Genomic DNA, 15,669 nt, shown 5'->3' with positions numbered 1-15,669 from the left:
TAATGTACTGTCAGGGTGGAGCACACCCATATAGCAATTTGTCTTTTCTTCTCTTCTCTCATTTTCAACCTCCTATCTCATAAACATCATCCACAGCATTAATAAAACTTACTCAGGCAATGGATTTGTTGATTATATTGCTTGCTGTGCTTTATACCAGAAAACTATGCAACTACATACTGTAACTCCAAGTTTGAGCTAATAAGCAAGGGACTTTAATCTAAGAAATAAACTGCATCACAGTTTGAGGATAAAGCTTGGGCTTTTATAATAAGAAATCCAGTATATGGTAATCTTTTTTTATATGTATCTGACATCTAGGATGCCCTGTGTTCACCCAGAGCTCTGTTTTAGCAACATATCAATCCAGAAAATGGGCAGTTTTTTTTTTTAACCTATACCCAATATTGAGTAAAATGAAAACAGCAGGACGAGTGAAGTTAATGAGTCACCACAGATGTGCGTTCCACATGGGTCCTCAACTTCCACGCTAACACTAATGATTTGGATCTATTCTCTGAAGAAGTGTGCAGGCTTGTTGGAGCGCTGGCTCGCTTCCAGAGACAAGTGCAGACCACAGAACCATAATCTACAAGGACCAGCAGTGTTACTCTGCTCAACTCCAGTTTGTCAAGATTTATCGCGAGGGAAAGGAAATTATAAACGATAGGAATGTGTACACACTTTCACAGACTTTCCCAATTTCATTCTCTCTTTGCTTTGTCTCTGTCTTTTTGTCTCTCTCATTCCTCTCAGTCTCTCTCGCTCTCTCTGTCTTTCCTCAGTGTCTCTCACCCTCTCTACTCCTGAGGCTAGAGCTTGGTGGCAACTGTAGCGTAATGTAATGTGAGCAAGCGGAACCTGTGAGTGCTCGGAAGCGGGCCAAGTAAACATCCTCCCCCTCTCGGCCCTTGCATGACCAATTTCAAAAAGGACATTTATTCCCAATTAATTCAGCCCCACCACAGTGGAGGAAGAATATAGATAATGAAGAAAAGTTAAAACATACTGTGATGGCTGTGTCTGTCTTTGTTCTCTTGCAGAAGGATGCATTTTAGGGAGCACTCTGTGCAGTTGAAACCAATCAGAGTGCAGTAAATGGAGAAAAGTATGCTTGCTTAAAGTTTACACAGCTAGACTCACACTGGGGTCAAGTAGTGGGTGGTAAGTCAATAAATCTTGAGAATTATCATTTGAGTTTTAGACACTTAAAGAAAATAAAGAGTCTTGAGAGCTGAAAATGCAGTGAGAACAAAAATTTTATATAAATTCTTGCAACATGTAAAACTAAGACTCATCAGAAAGTGTAAGATATGTCACCAGAGGCATTTAGTAATTCCTAACTGATTGGTTCTGTTCAGTGAATTGGCATGATTTACATTTTATTCCCACATTATAATCCACTTTTAGGTAATTGCTATCATCGAAAAATGATAAGTGAAAGGAAAGCTTTTATAAGACAAAATGCTCACTTATCTGCAAGACCATTTCTTGCAATCTTTGGCAGCTAAAATGAGAGTAATCTTGAAATTTTCCAAATGATTCCAATTGAGGAAGAAAGTGATATGCAGCATGTGCACTTCCATTTTGCTTCAGTCTGCATCCGTGTCCTGTTTTGGAAATAAGCTTGAAACCATGAGTGGAACTTCTACAGCATAGGAGTAAAGTGGAGTTAAATAAATCTTACCAAACACAGTCCGAGCTGGAACTGATTCCTTATTAATCCAGAAGGAGACTTGGGCCAAGATGACAGTCATTATACAGGGAATGTAAGTCTGAATCAGGAAAAATCCCATTTTCCTTTGCAGATGGAAGTGGACGGTCATGATAACATATTCACCTGAGAGAGTAAACACCAAAGACATTTGTGTTTCTATTGGTGGCAAATCAGCAATTCATAGACATAGTAGTAAGTCTGACTTGTAAAAAATACTCTTTTGTGCAAAAATTAATGATGACTGTTTTTAAAATGTTTTAAAATTGCAAATAAGTGCATAATATTTAAAAATATTTCTTTGGCACAAGTCATTTTATAACATTTATAACAATATTTTAAAGATACTTTTAAATACTTTAGATATAATAAAGATTATTTGGTTGGAGTAAAATATCACAGTTACTACATAAGGTATCACATAACCTCAGAGAAACATGCTGTCTGGCTCACATTCTTTAAAAGAAAACATGTCAAACATCATGTTCAAAAGTTGAAACCTGCCAGTGCTGGAACTTGATATAGGATAGGAACTTGAAAGGGTTATAATCTCAAGTCATACTGCACAATGGACAGGATCCAGCACGTAGCACACTTGATCCTGGCTCACAGCTCACCTGTGTTGGACTTTAGCCTCTCGCTTGACACTGTCTGCCCGATGAGATCGTACTGCAGCAGACTGGATGATTCCTGTGGCACCTCGACAGAAGACAGAGGGCCTTTCTTCCACGTGTACACAATCTCGCTGATGGGGTAAGCATCTAGACGAGATGGATAAAGAGCTTTGTTAAAACTTAGACATCTACATCTCACATAAGTGATCATCAAGAAACTTTGACACTTTGAGGAGATAACAGGGAAAGGTAAAAACGTTCCCCGGTTTCTGGCTTAAAAGCATTATAGTTTGCAATCTCAAAGGTATGAAATTAAGTAAATAAATAAATGAGTAAGCATACAAAAAATAACAACAACAATAGCAAAAAACACAAATAAAAAAACCCAACTATACTATGTCTTTTGAAAAAAAAAGGTTTAATGCCACCAATTTTCACGCATACAGATAACCTTACAGAGATACAATTCTGACATTTTTGCAGGACTGATCTTCTATACGCTTGACACATATTGAATGAAAAACTCTTGGCATAGATATATTTATTTATTTTACAGTTCCCCTAATGTACTGTATACGTGACATTTCAAATTGAAATCTTTGACTATATCTTGTCAGGCAGTCAGTTACTCAGTGACAGAGTGATCATTTGAGAGTGACACCATCTGTCAGACCGGCGAGGCTTAACAAAAACAAACTCACAACTCCCAAACTTGAGCGGGCATGCGTGGCCGTCCATCGGGAAGTTCATCAGACGCATGGGGCACTCTGCATTTATAGTTAATCTGTCAGAATAGAGAAGGGTTTGAAATGAGTATTTGATTTATATTTAATGCAATGTTACTGGCAAAGTAATGACTGCAGTTTAAATGGATCCAGTCAGTGTGGCGCGATGCTGATATTACAGCTAAAACAAAAAAAGAAAAATTTGATGTACGATGGATTGATAAACTCTGTAGAACAAAATATATAATGGTTTTTGATATTTTGGCAATATATCTTATTGTTAACTGTATTTCTTGCAAGGGTAATTGACCACTCAAGTTCAAATAATAAATAATATGGAGAAAATATAGCATCATCATCATTTAATAAATGAAGATGATCCTCTTAGATAATCCAATCTAAAAAAAAAAAATCTGTTTCTGTGCCATCAGTTACTCTAGGGGAATTTTTTTCATGCTATGCATATCTCCTCTTGGAACAAAGCTGGAGTCATTTTTGTTTGAATTGCTTTCCAGGCCTGTTTTCAGTATCAGATGGCACATGTCTTGTTTTGGAATGGCACTCTTCATTTTTTTTTTTCATGTCTGTGCATATTCTTGGATGCTTGTTTGTTTGATTTGCTTTCCAGGTCTGTGCTCTATTCCGGTCTTGGCTGAGTTTGGTGCTCACTGTCCAGCAATGTTACCTCATGGTGTAGAGGATAGTTCCGTTCTGCATGATGCGGAACAGCTTGTTGGGGGTGGTCATGTTGTGAGAGATCGACCTCTTGCCATTCCGGAAAAAGGTGTCCGGCGTCCAGATCTTGCTGACCATCAGGTTGTTGAGCCGCAGGATCTCAATGGGGCCCTCGAATTTCAGCCGTTCATCGATCCATGTCTGACGGAAGAACACGTCCATGGTGTATTCCTGGACAGGGTTTAGAGTGTGGGTTAAGGATTTATTTACTACTACTACTATCACTCCTACTGCTGGTGCCGCTTCTGCTCCCGCCGCTACTATCTCCACTACCCCCGGAGAGAATGGCAGATGGGTTTGTGAGCCATGGTTTTACTGGAACCTGCTGGATAGAGTACTGGCAATGTGATTATTAATATATATATTTTTTTGTTTTCATTCCGGAACGTTCTACTACTGCTGCCAGTACTAATAATATTTTAAAGTTGTGTTTGCACATATTTATACATTTTATAATTAATATGTTAAACTATTGTTTTTTGTTTTAAATGGGTTAATATGATTTTTATATCAGTTAGCTTTTAGCAGGTCCATGCAGAACACACACATACTGTAACCTGCCCTCAAAAGAGCTTCAAGATTGTTTGACAAGTTTGTTTATGTATATTTAACAACAGACAACTCTTATACACTCAGACATCTTATATCTTATTTTTAATGGACTATTGGGTCTGGAAATGCAGTGAATAAATTGGTTGATTGGTGATAAATTCTATAAACATGGATATAGTTTATTTCATACTGAGACAATATGAAGTCTTCAGTATGAGTCCATCCTGGATGCTTTTAGATCAAATGGATGGCCTTGCTGCCCTGAAGAGCCTTTCTCATGCCTCTCTATAGAACTGCCACAAGCTTATCACATGGCAGTTCGAGTAGGCTTTAGATGCTGTGAAACAGTATCTAAAGCCTAAAGCCTAAACAGTATAGAGTACAACACACATACAGCCCTCAGCCTATCCCATGTCAGGAGTAGCCAGCCTATCCCGTCCCAACATCAGCCACATCTCTCTCATTCCATCTCTGACGGGGGGGATTGTCAACCAGATTAAAATTCTAAGCTGCACTAATGACATCCTGCCCAAATGCTGGAATAATGAAGGCTGAGAGAACCATGACTTGAGGCTATATGCACAGAGTTACGGAGAAAACTGTGCATATTCTTTATTGTGTTGACACAATGGCAGTGACTTTGTTAATAGATGATGAAACACATGCATGTGTATGACAGTCAGTGAAGTAGCCTGTAGCTTGTGTCAGTGTTTCAGTGGTCAGTGGGGTTTACATACCATCTCAACATCTGAAACAGGTCCAAAGCTGGTGACAAAGATGTCAGTTTTGACCTCTGTAACTGGACCTACAGCAGAAGAATGACTAGTTGCTTTTATACTGACAAACAACTTTGGATCAGACATTTAAATGTTTTTATGTAAATTAATTAAAAATATATATTTTTAATGTATAGTCTATACACAAAGCAAAATGGCCACTGAAAAAAAAAATCGTTTAAACAACAAAGAAGAACATTTTTAATCTTATTTGATTGTCAAACTCAGTTTCCGGTTGTAAGTTGTTATTTTGGTCGTATTGCATAAAGAGAAACTCTAATATTTAACCATTACAGTACAAAAAACCCCCTAAATGATCATGAATCACACACAACTACTGGAGTAAAACTTTATCTTCTGAGAAAAGGAACATCAATCCAATAATTTATGAGGCAATATGGTATAAAATACAACATGGCACGGTCAGTAGCATACCTCCAAATCCAGGTCGCAGCCTATTGTCATATCCATCCAGTAATCTATCCAATATACGCGTGATGTTATCCAAATAGATACTTGTCTCACTGTGCTGATTTCCCCAAACACTGCTGGCACTGTAACTAGAGAACATATAATCAAAGCTTATTTCAACAGATACGAAAATCGCTGAAAATATAGAGTTTCTCAAATGTGCATCCATCCACAGTCTTTGGTTGCCGTGCGTAAAAGTCCGAGAACATGCAGAGAAAAGAGTTGTCATACTCACCAAGACAGAAATAAGCAAGTAAAAAGGAAAGCCATGCCTCGCAAACACCCCACAACTAGAAATCCCTGGTCAACTTTTAAAATCAGCATATTCCATCATTTAAAACCATGATTAGACGCGGGTCAGGTCTTCTTTTAGTTGTGAACCGTGCGAGGATATCGCGCCAGTCCAGCACGACTTGACTTCCCCTCTAGTGCGGTTGCGCCCGCCTCAGCCTGAATCGCTCAGTTGGAAAAACCTGAAGAGTTTTTAAGAGAGTGGAGAGGAGGGACGAGGGGGGCCGAACAAGCCATTTTACAAGGAATAAACTCGTCTCAAGTGCAATTTGGATATTTAGATAATGTTTCTGTTTGATGGAAATAATGTCCGTTACTGTGCTTATCTGATAAAGAAGGCTGGAGAGAAACGAGCGATGGAGAGAAAGAGAAAGAGAGAGAGAGAGGAGGGAGAAATGGAGGAAGAGGGAGAGAGCTTGAAACAAAAACAGCACTATCATATCAATGGACAATATACCCAGTGACCTTTTGAATACAGTATAATTTTTAAATGATATCCTTTTGCTATGCCCTCTCAGCATTTGTTACTTACAGTATCTTTCTGTGCGTGTATGTGTGTGTGTGTGTGTGCACGCGTGTGTGGCTTGGGCATACAAAGACAAAATTGCTACTAGAGATAAAGCATGATGAACTGTGATTCATATAGTGGTTGGGTGGTTAAGTGGAGTGGGCGGTAGATACATTTAGTGCAACTTCAAACTCACAATATCCATAGACCAAGAACAAGAGGGAAATACCACACTGTCAAAGTCAGCTATCCCTGCTGGGCTGACATGAGTTTATTTCTGTTGCAAAAACACAATTGAAGATATTGCATCATTTTCACTGGTGCTCAGTAAAGTTGAGCTTGCAGTGGCACAACTATCAGCTGATGGGTTATGGCACAGAGGCAAAAGAGGAAAGCACAGGTTAGACGTTACCGGCCAAGTGCAAAACTAGAGTCTATCACATGTTTTTAATTATTGTGGTTTAAAGGTTCGGTGAGAAGAATGGCACCAGTGGTACATAGGATCGCTTGATCAAAAGGTTGGGGAACACATAATAGTTAAAGCAAGCACTTTGTAGTAGGGATCTTTTGATTGGATTACCATTTGTGACTTAAAAGCTTAAGATTTTTACAACCTTTGCACTGATGATAACTAACCTTAAACTAACTTGAACCTTAAACTGAAAGACAAGAAATCCTGCAATAGAAAAAAAAAGAGATCCAATGTTTACTGACATTCCAACTTCAGTGAGTGTCTTCACTGTGTTATGTCTTCATTCATCAGTGAGCTAGAGTACCAGCACAACATTATTTTTTCATTATAAGTGGTATCATAGTCATATTATCAATAATTCATGTCGGGGAGAAACATATATTATATTCTTCTGACAGCATTAAAATGTGGAGACTGATTACGCAACATAATCCTTCAACTCTGGTCTCTTTGTGCTCAAAACACAGGTTATATAATGATCTCGAAATATGTTTTGAATCATATGCAAACAACAATGGATCACCAATAGATCAAGTGCAGATCCAGAGTTAGCCCTGTTAAAGAAGATTAGACTTATTGCACTGTATCTGATGACTGTATCTTGGTTTGAACTGAAAATCTCTGATTAATACTAGTTGATTTAATTCTATAGTCATAGTAAAAGTATAGGTTCAGTTGGATTTCAAGTTTTCCATATGTTCTAAACAGATTGTACACATTTCTTCAGAGAAGTCACAGTGACACAACCTCATGTGGTGCAGCGCCATAGGTTGGTATTGTTTGCTGTTCAGACACATAATACATCTAACCTTGCAGTGTTCAGGGGTTCAAACCAAAAATATTTTTAATATTTCTTCTATGTATCCAACTACTCCAATACTACTCCAATACTCCAACCCACCATCCAAGAGTTCTAGCAGCAAAAGAAACAGGCATAGTAGCAGTAGTAAGAGTAGATGTGGCAAGTGTAACAATAATATATGAAACAACAGTATAGTGGTGATACAGTAGGAATAGGAGGGGTGGTAGACAAAGTATTAGCAGTAGCAAGAAACAGCAGTGACCACAGTATAAACTGAAGTAGCACTGCAGTAGAAGCAGTTCTAGTTGTGGTAGACAAAGTCATCAGACCCTGATGCTGTGTTGATCTTATCATCCATGAGGTCAACTCATCACACCAACCACAACGCACTGACCATGAAAGGCTCCTGACCTGATTCACTTTGCTGGCACTAGCTGAGGTTGTGGATGAGCTGGGACAAGAAGTGAATTTATTCTGTTCCTCACTGATGTGCATGTGCTTAACATGCAATGGCCTCTGACGTCACAAGCAAGCAAGGGCCCACATGTACACACACACACGGGCACACTCACATGACGCAGACAAGGGCATTACTCTGTAATCCACCTTAATAGCTGTTTGCTTTAAGTATCATGCACTGGACACACCCACACAGACATTGTTAATCTCTCTGCTTTTTAGGCATGTCACACATTACATGCATACAGCCTGTTCAGTATTAGCACAAAAATTTGCACACCACAATGCTGAATTCATATTTCACACAGAAAGGGCTCTGTTGCCACACATTGTTTAGGTTAGAGACGACTGCCTTACGGGTCTCAATCAGGATTCTGTGAGTGCACTCACATGTGTGCTCTTGCATGAATCTGTGTCTCCTCTGCCTCTTTGCCCACCTGATTTCCTGTCAGTATAGCGTTTACTTTCCTAAATATACAGGCTTGCTGGCTGGTTAACTGTCTGACTGGCTGGCTAAATGGGTGATTGATAGGATGGCTTGTTAACTAGCTAGTTACTTAAATGGCTGGATGTCTGACTGACTGACTTATAGACAACTATTAAAACAAAATGCCTGTCTTCCTGAGTGGATCACTATCTACCTGGATGTAAAGTTGTGTAGCAAGTGTGCCCTGGAGTGCAGGACCAGATAGTTAGACTGGTTAAATTGTGTGTGTGTGTGTGTGTGGGGGGGGGGGGCAAATTACTATATGAACCAGTTATTAATCCTACAATTTGAGAGTCAATTGAGATAATAATCAGCTCCTCCAAATCCTTTTATCAGAGCCATATTGATTATCCTGCTATAGCCAGCATGTTCTGACACCTCATTCTCTATTCCGTCTGGACCAATTCATACATTCTCTGTAATTGGTCATTAGTTTTTAACGCCCATGTCAAGTGAACAATGTTAAATAATTGGAGACCATTATATCTAATAGACAATATTTCCACAAAATATAATCACCAAACCATTCATTAGACTTAAGGTCTGAATTGAGATGAAAAAGGCACAGTGATAATGATGGTATGTTTCATTCCATGAGAACAATACACCTCATATGCCAGGATGGGTAGAAATTCAATTATGTCATTTTAGGAAGTACAATTACTTGGGAAAGATAAGAAGACATACTTTGAAATTCAGGGTGTTTTGATGAGAAAAAAATGCTTTCAGTAAGAGTTTGTTAATTAGTTCATTATCCAACAAAATATGACTTAATTAAACATGTCATGATATGTGCTCTGTTTTTGATTCTTCATAACACATATCGCAGCCTCTCAAACAGCTGGGTACAAAGCTAGCAGTTTATTGCCAGAAACTTTCCAGAACTCGCTGACCTTTTGAGGCAAGAAGAGCTCTCTAATGGCAGAACAAAAGTGTTTTTTATTGTTATTATTATTATTATTAAACTGTATGCCCAGAGCTGGTCATTCAGATTTTTCTTTGGAGAACAGACTGACACTGACACACAAAAGAGCATGCTGTGAGGAAGAGAAAAAAACTGCAGTAACAGAAGACAAAGAAAGAAGGTAAGGAAAAAAAGACCCTTCTTGCTCAAGATCTGATTATTCTGAATGCCTTACTGTAGATCTATTGTTCAGCAAGTACTACACACAATGACAATTCAAAGTCAATCCTGACTTACCAGTGCACAGTACATTAAAGTCGCTCTTACACACTACAGCACTTCATTGCTTATTACCCCCTAAAAAGCATATTGTCTAAACTCATTTCTGGCCACACCACAGTGCTTCTATAAATACACAATATCTCCCACGTGAGATGGACCCACTGTACTTCATGAGCCTCACCATGTGGTATCTATGGTAACCACTTACAGTAGGAGAAACTCAGCATGTGTGGTGGAATGTGTGTGTATTTCTAGACTGTTAAGAACTAAATTTGTTGGTGTGGATAGAAAGATGAGGAATTTCTGGTCATTGCTTCTAAAGGTGACTTAATAAGGTCACAACATAGGTTTAGGGTAAAGTTAGAGTTATGTGAAGGTTAGTGTATGAGTTCATTCAGTACTGTGTGTGGTAGCCAAAAAGGTCTAGGGTAAGGTTTGAGTTTAGGGATGATTTTTGGGTTAAGATTTAAAAGTTAGTCACATGGTGGAGAATACTCACAAATGTGTTTTTATAAGCAAGAAGTTATGTATCGGTTGTGTATGTGTGTGGGTTAGTAGTTGAATGAACATACAGCATGTTTTTGTATGTGCCTCCATAGAAACATTAGCATCCACTTTGCTTAAGACATTAAACTTAGTGGTTTGAAAACTTTGCGACTCAGCCTGGGTGTCGACTTTTCTTTCTCTCAACCCCCACAGCCATGCATCCACAACGCTGCACACACAAACAGCAGTTCTTTAAAATCTCTGCTCCTTAGACATGATGTGCTGCAGCACCTCCAGTGGGTTCTACATGAGGAAAAAAAATGCCCTGCAGTTTCCATGGAGACACAACCACATCATAGTAAGATAAAATAAATGTTGATTTTGAGAAAACAGTTGTCCTCACTGCCTCAGCTGACCTCTCGCCTGACTGCAGCCAAAAGCTTCCCAATAAACTGTGCTGGACAGCTGCCAGCAGCCTGCAGTACAGAGAAAAGCAATAAAGGCAGTTAAAAAACACACACAACAAACAAACAAAACAACAACAACAACACAGAAACACAATTCAATAAACTTTATTGCCTCAAGGTTTGTGTTTGTGGTTGAAATGTAAATGTTATGCATATAATAATTGATCTTTGAAGTGTCAACACAACACTTGGGGTACATCTTTCTGCAGAGACACCAAATTTTGCACAAACCCACCAACACAGACACAAACCTTACAAATATGCATTATTAATAGTTTGCACATGTACAGTACATATGCACATACAAGGGAATGCATTGCACAAACATATTACATGCATAACAGAAGCAGATGAAGCGTGGCACTATTTCTATGGTAACCAATCCATTTTCATTGCAAGACAAAACTTTATTGTTTTTCTGCCTCAGCTGACCTGTAACCTCAACGTCAGAAAAATGCAAGAAAACTTAAGCAGCACAAAACTCAACCAACAGCCCCCAAGAAATATAAAGAAGGCAGAACATAAGTTGAAATGAACAATGACAAAGTACTTTAACATAAGCACTTTCATGACAATTACAGTTTTCATTGGGTTTAGGCTATAGAGTTATAGATAGACGTGTTGTGCTTAGGCGTTGTGTTAAATGTGCTTGTGCATGTAGTTAAGTATTCAGCAAACTATTAAATTATATTTGTACTGGTTATGAAAATATTGGTGGGTATTTGCAAAAAGGTGTGTATGAATGTACTGATTTATAAACATATTTTGTGTGTATCAATTAAAAATCTATTTCAGATGAGGATGAAAGGCTTATATACATTTTTTTTCTCAATTAGTAATTAACTCACTGTTTTGAAACACTGTTGGAGCAGTCACCACATCAATTTATACTGTGCATCACAACTCTTTATTTGTCTTGAAAAAAGCTGTCACTCACAAAAAAAACATTTAACTTCTGTCAAAATTCATTGACAATGAATCAATTCATTAATGAGGGAATCATTGTCACCAAAATGACATTTCCATTTCTCATTGCTTAAGTCAAACTTAAGTTTTAACAGACAGTCCACATTTACTGGACTCTCATTCTCAGTGGGCATCTTCTGTCTCTATTAACAGTAAGAAACTTAAAGTAACAGTTATTTTAAGTACAAAAATATAAAGCTGTTACAACATTTTACAGTGAAGACAAACGTCTCAGTAAAACAAGATCATACAAATTAGAAACTTTTGTAGGGATGCTCCTGGCATGACTCAACTATCCCACCTACATGACTCTGCTGTGATTTCTTCAGAGGCAGCATGGAGGGTTTATCCTTTATCGCCCCCTCTGTGCCCACCTCTTTCTCTGACCACACCACCACATACTGTGCTTTCACATCTTCCCCTTTATATGAGAGGGCTGTTGTCTCTCATTCACCTGAATACATAGAGAAGATATCCTCCTGGTCCATATTCAGCATACCTGTGATACTCACTACATAAAACTTATTATGTGTGATAGTTTGCATTAAATTTTGAGAATAAATATGTCACTAATTGAGTTTACTGGAAAGATTAAAGTGCTATCAATTATTTAGATAATAATAGTGGATCATTGAACATATGAAATATTAATGTTTGAAAGGTATTGAGAGCTCACTGCAATATTTTGCATTTGAGGGTTTAAACAATGAGCATGTTGATGAACACAAGAAATGCATACTGTTGTAAGGAAATTAACTGTGGTTTTGAGAATTTTACATCATGTTTTGAGTGAGAATTATTATTTTCATTTGATTATTGTACTAAAGCAACTGAGAAAAGCTGTAAATGAAGATAGAGCCCCCCTTAAATGGCCACGGTGACCACTTCACAGAAAACACCATCACTCTGAAGTCTGAAACTCAACCTCAAAGCTAATGAGGGTAACAAAACTTAGACACACATACACATATATACCAAATGACAAACTTCCAGGATGTGCATTAGAGAAAGCATGCATCCTTTGAGTGAAATGTTTTGTTCCTCCAACACACTTTTCATTATGTAAAATACACAAATCATTTAGCTTGATGCTGGATTTGTCTGGAAATTCTGAAACATTGCTGTGCATATGATACTCCTCATTTAGCAGATGTAAGAATAGAGATTTATTATACAGTCTCTATGGTTACCAGTTGTAGTTATGGAAAAAGAATCAATGTCAAGTTAAAGTCAGTGAGCCTGCAGGGGTGGTAGTTGGCCAACTCTGCAGAGCTGTGTCTTCAAACTGAGTTGATCCGATTAAGCTTGGCCTGGTCAAAGTAACACCTGGGTGTCTGTGAAGGTTGTAATTCATTCTCCTGAATACATAGAGATGTTGGTTAACTTTATGTTAAAAAATCTCACTGAAAATTTTTTTTATTATTGTAATCAGTTGAGAATTGGTCATTGGTTGCATATTTGAAGGAAAAAATAACACTTAAAAAGGAGTTTTTAACTATAAATTCCCAGTAAAAAGTTTGTGAGTAGGTCTCAGTTTTATACTATTAACATAGCACAAATAAATGTATTCTATCAGAATAGCTCTTCCTTATTTAAATAGCTCATATCCCATATTGAAACTAAAGTGCCACTTTGAACGGCCTCAAGTGTATGCCTCACTGTGTTACAGTAGCACTTGATCTGCAGGTGGCATGGTGGAATGGCGACACTAGAAGCCAACGACTGCGTTATCATCCTGTGTCACCGTCTAAATCATCACTTCTGATGCCAGCACTCCAAAAGAGGGGCTTTTGGCAGAGGCCCTCAAATAATCATCCTATCCTTCCCTCCTTCCATCACTCCCTCCATCTTCCCTCCCGTTCCAACTGTGGCTAAAGCTGACACTCACCCTGGACTCCTGTCAGCAGTTCTGGCAGTGATGACCAACGTCTGTCAGGGGCATAGCGAAAGACTGAGAGTGAGATGAAGGGAGAGAGCGAGTAGAGGTGGGCAAGAAATTGGCCAACTATCTGCCATTTTGGTGGTAGCTAGCAGGGAAGGACACCGCAACCTTGAAGAGATAGCAGGTGGCGCCTCCTCTGGTAGAGGGAGGGTAATGAGGCATAAAGGTTGGCTGATGGACTCCGTTTGTCCTGCTTATCTACACTTCAGAGGTCAAAACCACTAGTGTGACATTTTGGCTGGGACAGGTGGAGATCCTGGTGAACAGCAGCCCTCTGGTGGTGCCAGGGCTTGCATGGAAACTCAACACCACCAGGGTCCTTCTGAAGCAATGTTGATGGGCTATTTTGCCTTCGGTAAAGGTGAACAGTGATGGATGGAGTGCAGCTACTGTACATAGCACAGTGAACTATGGATCCATGGTGACAAATTCATGAACATAATTGCTGGTGAACGAGATCATCACAGCCTTGGATGCAGGAAAAAAAGCCTGCTGGTTATTTAGTGGAAGAGTAATGTGTGTGTTTCTGATTTAATAAAGATAGAATAACATTTGAATGAGCTGGGAAATCATAAATACAAAAACATCTGCTATTAAGCATGGAAAGTATCCTTATTCCAGTTGATATACTGAAAACTACACTAGAGGTTATATATCAACCAGATGCCACAGCACTGCAATGGTTGAACGTACTGTACGTTTTTCGTTGTGCAAGAAATCAGTTCTATACTCTCTGAGAGTATGCTGAGATCTCCAAATCCTGCAACATCACTCAAAAAGTAGTGCAACAGTCAGACAAGTTGTAAACAACCTGACAGGTGAGTCAAATGTTTTTGAAAGAGAGAGAGAGAGAGAAAAGCAAACTCTAAAATCACATGTCAAATTGTCTATTTTGAACATCCATCACACTAATTACATGCACTCATGGTTGTCCTGTGCAATTATTTTTAGTGGCATTATCTGTGCTCTCACTTTTATGTTTACCTCCAAATAAAGTGGTTTAGATAATCTGGCTAAACTGTCCACTTGTTTACAACCTGCCTGATTGTCTGACCACCCAGGTTTGAACTGATTATCTGAGCTATGAGAGTAATACCCAAGTTGTATTAAACTGCAGCTATCCTTTAATTTTAAAGTACTTTAACTCTACAATAATATGACACTGACAGAGGCCGCTGTAATCAGTACTTTTACTCTTGATTAACATTCTGCTAGTAATACTTACATACTTTTAGTTTAGTAAAGTTTTGAATGCAAGACTTTTACTTGTAATGGAGTATTTTTTTCTTTGTGGTATTGCAACTTGCACTATTGCCAGTATTCATTTAGGTGTATTTCCTATCCAGAAAAAACATGCCTTGAACAAAAAGTAAATTAAGTGATAATAAGAATAATAATCTTAGTCATTTATAATTACACTTAACTTTTGCAAGTTGTCTGTTTTATGGTTTCTGAATTCTTTTATGTCTCACTGACCCAAAGAGCTCACCTTGCCAACAATTAGAAGGCTATAATTTGAATGTGCCTTCTACAGGTCTTAAATAGAGCTCTCCTGCTGAGTTAAGGAGCTCTAATCAGCAATGTCAATGCTGTAATTGCAGTACACATAAAAGAGAAATACAGAGAGGTGTTTTAATTACAGGGAAAGGCAGAGTGCAATTTCCATCTCTGGATGGCAAATTGTGTTTGATTATGCTATAAATGTTATGTATGTTAACCATGAAGCCCATGCTTTTTGGTTTTTTTGATCCAATAAGTGAGCTCAAATGCACCTTTATGAGTTATTTCAAAGCAAATAAGATATACACATGTACGTAGATAAAACCAAAATACAAAACCACAATTTATTTATATATTTCATGTCTCTTCACAGTGCTGATGGTTGTTTCAAAGTCACCATCATGACAGGAACTGGGTGAAATGATGCCATGGTGTTTTGGCCAGGTGCTTTGGCATATTGCCACTCCATCTCTGTGGGGCTGGATGGATATCAGACAGTCAATCCATGGGAAGTGT

At 38.3% G+C, this 15,669-nt stretch overlaps 1 protein-coding gene across 3 annotated transcripts in view; it reads right to left on the bottom strand.

The window, feature by feature from the left end:
- gabra6b (gamma-aminobutyric acid type A receptor subunit alpha6b) overlaps nucleotides 1–13,729 on the bottom strand; it is a 38,013-nt gene extending 24,284 nt beyond the window's left edge. The window contains exons 1-7 of one of the 3 annotated variants that reach the window (XM_042430669.1): nucleotides 10,695–10,746; nucleotides 5,552–5,676; nucleotides 5,078–5,145; nucleotides 3,739–3,959; nucleotides 3,030–3,112; nucleotides 2,332–2,475; nucleotides 1,688–1,840 (exon numbers count right to left, since the gene is read on the bottom strand). In XM_042430669.1, coding sequence (XP_042286603.1) covers nucleotides 1,688–1,840; nucleotides 2,332–2,475; nucleotides 3,030–3,112; nucleotides 3,739–3,959; nucleotides 5,078–5,080 — 604 coding nt within the window. In that variant the 5' untranslated portion in view covers nucleotides 5,081–5,145; nucleotides 5,552–5,676; nucleotides 10,695–10,746. Of the gene's footprint in view, nucleotides 1–1,687; nucleotides 1,841–2,331; nucleotides 2,476–3,029; nucleotides 3,113–3,738; nucleotides 3,960–5,077; nucleotides 5,146–5,551; nucleotides 5,677–5,822; nucleotides 5,985–10,694; nucleotides 10,747–13,599 lie in introns of those variants that run through there. The other 2 variants (XM_042430667.1, XM_042430668.1) reach the window with 2 other exon arrangements.
- Nucleotides 13,730–15,669: the final 1,940 nt, after the last annotated feature.

This window comes from Thunnus maccoyii, chromosome 13 (assembly GCF_910596095.1).
Source record: "Thunnus maccoyii chromosome 13, fThuMac1.1, whole genome shotgun sequence".
NCBI classification, from domain to species: domain Eukaryota; kingdom Metazoa; phylum Chordata; class Actinopteri; order Scombriformes; family Scombridae; genus Thunnus; species Thunnus maccoyii.
This window is presented reverse-complemented; position numbering and strand designations above follow the sequence as displayed.